This window comes from Myzus persicae, unplaced genomic scaffold, assembly GCF_001856785.1.
Source record: "Myzus persicae strain clone G006 unplaced genomic scaffold, MPER_G0061.0, whole genome shotgun sequence".
NCBI lineage: Eukaryota > Metazoa > Arthropoda > Insecta > Hemiptera > Aphididae > Myzus > Myzus persicae.
The window spans coordinates 276,035-282,177 of record NW_019104111.1 but is presented as its reverse complement, the minus strand read 5'-3'; the positions used below and the strand labels follow the sequence as shown (position 1 = coordinate 282,177).

Below are 6,143 nucleotides of genomic sequence, written 5' to 3'. Positions count from 1 at the left end.
CGTGTGCAATTACCCGAACAGACCGCGGTAATGCGGTCGTTGGATTGCACGGAGAGCATAAATAATTATCAATGATGATATTGTATTGACAATTACACCACAATAATATGTGTCGCAGTCGCAGAAATTTTAAGTGGAAAACGGTATACAGGGATTGATATACCTAATGGTAATCGACAATAGATGTGACGGTGGCTTATAATAATAATATAATAGTGTGCCAAAGCGTTCTAGGGCGGATTACAATACTGCTTTACAATCTAATATTATATGCCCATTACACCCACGCTATTCTTTATTTCTCGGTAAAACATTTATGAAATGAACCTAAATAATATATAGTATTATGACCGAGCGCAAAACCCGTATAACTATAGGAGGTATGCAAAATGCCTACACACCGAAGTATAACTTATAAGTAGGCTATTATTTTGCAAACGACCTGGCAGTCGGCACACAATCTAATACGGAGGACACATCCTCTCTATTGTGTTAGCCGTGTCGTCTCACTTTAAATATAATGTATATTATTTTTTTATAATAAGGACCTTTATGATGTCCACAACTGCCTGTAAACGGACAGACAATACGTGTTTTAAAATGTAAAAATTAAGACTGGACAGATGGTTCATGGCTGAAAACAAATAATTGTCGTATGCAGTACCACCGTGCTACAATAATATATATATATACATAGTCTGATACCAAGAAACTCGATATACATTTTTCTGCATTCCGATTTCACTATTTGCACCGTTTGATTAAAATCAACACAGTGTATAGTGTGGCCGTGTTGGTAAGATCAATATAAAACGCCCTAGTAGTAAATTATAATAAATTGTTTTTTTATCGCTGATGATTTTTAATCATTTGATAATATTTATCTTGCCATGCTCGTCGATTGCAGTTTTATTCGTCTTACCATTAATATAATGATTAAAAAGTAGATTTCTTAGAAATGTAATCATTATGTCTATACTATGTATGTATAGGTATTAATAGTAAATATAAACTCGAAAACATTGTTTTTTATTATACTCGACAATGAAGCATCAACGAAATAATTACAACGAAACATGTTTATACGGTGTACTTGAATGAATATAAATATACATTAAATTAATACAACAAATACAAATTTTTTTGTAAAAAAAAAAAATTCATTTAAAAAACTCTTTTCAGCAGAAAAATATTCGTTTCCCGACGGTCACTATATTTTAAACCAAGGTTCTTATTACAGTAAACACTTTAACGGATTACAACTTTTTTCCTTTTCGACTTTTCCATATCAGATGGAAAAGAAATTAAGGTAAAATTAATTATGGTACCTATACTTTGATATTGTCGCCTGGCCACCAAGATCTACGTCAGCAGTCTTTAATCTAAAATGTCAAATTCTAATACTGATGCATAAATACTAATCTCTATTGACTATTTTGGTATCCAATGTGTAGCCGGGCTACATGTAGGTTTGTCTAGTATCTATGTGATATATTTATGGAAAAGGGGTCAACACTTCTTATAATATTTGAACTTGTATTATAATATTATACCAAATCATTTTAGTATATTAATGTGTTCTCAGATTGCCACAATAAATATTAAATTAATATTGTATATTGTGTAATTTCGATTACAACCTATCTTACAATTTACAAAATATTATGTTACGATGTGGGTTTTATTTTGTATAAGCTTATTTTTTAAAAATGAATTGAAATATGTTCCTGAATATTTTTACTGGCATTCAATTGTTGCAAACGAAAACATCCACAATAACACATTTTGCGTTACTAGGATCTTAAAAAATGTTTTTATTTCGTTACGTGATGTGCAATTATAAAATATTTTTTTTTTACTTGCTATTCTACAATATTAATAACAATTGTAAACAATATATGATTATTATTTTCATTTATTTGAAAGGCTTATAACGGTATATAAAAAATAAACATAGTAGGTACGACGGTCAATGGATACTGGACAGTCACCCGCGAGTCTCGAGACGATAAGCCCACGATAAACAAGTAATCATGGCTAAATAGACATCGTCCATTTAGCCATGCAAGTAATTACATGTCTATAATTGTTTATATTATTTAAACAAGTAGCGAATTGCGTTGTGAGTTCCATATTTTGTATCACATGTTCAGGAGAGGGTGAAGGAAGAGTCCCGTAGTCATGCCAAAGAGCTGTTGTTACTCAACTGCCTATTTTTATGAAAAAACTCAAATGCTACTCTAGGGGATACCTGGGTGATTGGCTAGACGAACACGAATAACGTGGCTGTTTTCATAAGGTGGTACTCATCGGGTTTTTCGGTAACTGCATTCTGAGTGGTTTTATCTAAATTTTTCTATTTTTCCTAGGAAGTTGCGATATTACTAATATTGATATGAAATAAGGTGGTTTTAGTATTCACTCGAAATCAACCGCGGCCTATTCAGATAGACCTCAGTGGCCATTAATAGTAATATTATGTAAGTCTAGCAGATAAAGCCACGCAGTCCACGATCGATAACGTATGTTTAATTTTAAATTAATTATTTGCTAGTAAACTCTTAAAATAAACACATTGTTTTTTAATGGAATTATTTTAACGCTGTGATTATTATAGGCCACCCTCCATGACTTCATTTACATCACCCAGACGTACGGTCTGTTTCATAATAGTACGTTTTTGTACTGTTATGAAACGTTGAAACTCTTTAAAAATATAACGAATTTTGTAGGTTTTAAACTTTATATTTGTGTTTCGTGCAAATAGAAGTATTAATTAATAACTTTATTATGTAAACAGCTGTCGAATAAACGATAGAGGACATAGTAATATTAATAATTGTTTCTAAATATAATCATTTTATAATAAATACCAAAAAAAATATTCAAATCATCACTTTAATAATATAAATAATATAATATCAATAGTATGATAATATCATTATGATGATTACAATTATACATAGTTACAATACTGTAAATTTGAAATGAAACGAAGAAAGTTGAAAGTTTTTAATTATCTATAGGCACCTATCACCCACCGAATAATAAATACTTGCTTCAGCTTATCATTTTAAATAATAAACGAATATTCACGAAGTCGCGAACTCGCCCAACTCGATATGACGATAACGAGGGCAACGCTAATGCGCGATAACAACTATACATATATCCACTATAGTTTATTATCGTTCTCTGGACAAACATTATTATTTACGACCGAAGAAAAGTTAATTTTACTCCGACGGCCGGATAAAACCCTTCTGCCGAAAGATGAGTTCGTATGAGCTGCGTGTGCTGACATCCTGCAACTTCACACCGCTGACCACAGTCGCAAGTTAGATAAAATAATGTGCTCCCCAAACATATCAACGCTACTTAATTAATGCTCTTACTGTGTCTCAAAAATATCTGAGATTCCCACTATTATAATTACTGTCAATAATATTATACTGAAGTTACGGACGTTTTTTTTTATGTTTAAAAATAAAACACGGGTTTTATGATAACGAGTTTATTGGAAAGGATATATAATTTCATAATTCTCATCAAGCCATGACCATTGACCGTAGGTATTTTGTTTTTTTTTTCAAAAAATTGTTACTTGGGACTTTGTTCGTATTACGATGTGTACGAAAGTAGAGAACAAACTGTACTATGCGAGCGCATTCCCTGCATGTTGCATGTAGCATGTGTCCCGTACGCGGTCGTGTGTACCGAGTACCGGCAACGGTAAGGCACCGTACCACGGTAGGCATACCACCACTTGCAATGCTTGATAACAACGCGTTGTAGCGTACCCGCACCGTAAAACCACAGGACCCGAAAACATTATAATATCACATGCCATGGTATAAGCTCTAAAAAAATAAAAAGGAAATACCTCGCCGTCGAGCGTGAGAAGGAGGAAAAAGGAGAGGTCGAAGAATCGCGATAAAAGGGCGGCGGTGGCGGGGTGGCGTGAAAAGGAAGAGAAGAGGAAGAGAAAAGAAAGAGAGAAAAAAATAATGATTGATTGTCATCTTCCCGTGGCAGTGGGAAGCGGCGGTGCGTCGTGATTGGCCGGCGTCTGGGTGCCGCCCATAGCCGCCGCCGCCGCGCAGCGCCGCCGTCGTCGGCACACGCGGAACAACGTCGCCGCCGTCGTCGGCCGTCGCACTCAGTAGCTCAGTCTCACCGCGCGTATCGTACTGCTTTCATTCGTCTCACGTCGCGCGGCTCGTCCTGTTGTCATCTCGTGTGCAGTGTGTCCGTACGACCGCAGGCCTATTTAACTGTTTTTATTTATTCGTTTGTAATTTATATAATTGTGTCGTTAAGTTGTGCGCGTTTTTATTTATCGTTTGCTCTACCTGTCCGACAATATCGCGGTGCGTGAGTCGCCGTCACGAACCATAGTCTCACCGTTCGGTGAAAAACTATTCAAATATCCGACGATCGTCTAGTGCGCGCGGTGATTTTTATCCCTCGTCGTCCCAACAAAATCGTTTCGACAAGAAAATAAAATTGCCACAGCCAGCTACTATCGTAACCGAGACCAGCACGTTTTTTCGTCGTCATCATCTCTACAGTAATGGACGGCCCTCCACACATGGGTAATTTTGATTTCATAATGGACCATCATCTTCACCACCACCACAGTCGCGCTCTCGAGTCGTCCGTGTCTCCGCCAGCCACTGTGGTCATGCAACAGCAACAGCAACAGCAATCTCTCCAGCAACAGCAGCAACAACAACAGCAGCAACAGCAACAGCAGCAGCAGCTGCCGGGCAAGGCCGATCACATCAAGCGGCCAATGAACGCGTTCATGGTTTGGGCTAAAATTCAGCGCCGGCTCATCGCCCACGACAACCCGAAGATGCATAACTCGGAGATCAGCAAGCGTCTGGGAGCCGAGTGGAAGCTGCTCAACGAGTCTGAGAAGCGGCCGTATATCGACGAGGCCAAGCGGCTGCGGGCTCTGCACATGAAGGAGCACCCAGACTACAAGTACCGGCCCCGGCGCAAGCCCAAGATCCAGTTGCACAACAATAATAACAACAACAACAACATCAGCGGCGCTCACAACAACAACGGTGGTATGATGCACGGGTCCGCGGGAAACAACAACTTGCACCATCACCATAGCTCACATCACAAACAGGCCAACTTTCATAGCTTTCCAGTAGTCACCAGCGGTGGGCCAGGCGGTGCCTCAAATTTCAACTTTCCGATGCCGTACTTCTCAGCTACCCATCACCCGGCCCTGCACTCGTTCGAAGGTTACTCGTCGGCAGGGCTGGTCAGCCCGTACCTGAGCACAGCCATGCCTCCGTTCGATCCCATTCACCTGACCAAGCTCGTGGCCCAGCAGGCCCAAGTCGTAGCACAGTCAGGCGGTGGAGGTTCCCCATCACCGTCGTCGCAGATGGCCGGCACGCCGCCGCCCGTCGACATCAACGGCCTGCAGCAGCCGCTGCAACCGCACCTGCACCAGCAGCAACAGCAGCAGCACCACTTGCAGTCGCCTCACAACAAGAACGGCGGCGCGGCCGTGGTCAGCTCGTTTTACAATCAGTTCTATCCGCCAGGAGCCGGTTCCGGCAAGGCAGGACCGTACCCGCACCATCCGATGAGCATTTTCCCGTCGCCGTTCTCGTTCTACAACAACGGCGGCGGCGCGGGCTCTGTGGACGACCACCACGGACAGCAGCACCACCACAGCCAGTCGGCCGCCGCTGCCGCTTTCGCCGTCCAGCAGCATCACCACCAACAGTTGCAGTTGCAACAGTTGCAGCAGCAACACCAACAGCATCTGCAGCAGCAGCAGCAGCAACAGCAACAGCAACAACAGCAGCAACAGCAGCAGCAGCAACAGGAGAGACCCGGATCCACGTCGTCCGACATGGAGAACGATCCGACCAGACAAGTTCCTAACGCCACCAATTCCAACATCCATTGAAAAGATTTCGCACCGCCTACTCCGCACTACCAGTCCACTACCCTGTTCAATTTTTTGGTATATTTATTGTTTTTTTTTTTTTTATATATACCTACGAATCCGTCGATGCCGACGTTTGATTTATTTTTGATTTTTATTTTGTGCGCGCGCTCCTTTTTCTCGCGGTACGCACGCGTTTATGAATTTTTCATCATTTTGTCGT

General features: G+C 40.6%; 1 protein-coding gene across 1 annotated transcript; it reads left to right on the top strand.

The window, feature by feature from the left end:
- Nucleotides 1-4,163: 4,163 nt before the first annotated feature.
- Nucleotides 4,164-6,135, top strand: LOC111038860 (SOX domain-containing protein dichaete). The gene has a single exon (XM_022322122.1). The coding sequence runs from the start codon at nucleotides 4,574-4,576 to the stop codon at nucleotides 5,939-5,941; it is 1,368 nt and encodes a 455-aa protein (XP_022177814.1). The 5' UTR covers nucleotides 4,164-4,573; the 3' UTR covers nucleotides 5,942-6,135.
- The last annotated feature ends 8 nt before the right edge of the window (nucleotides 6,136-6,143 follow it).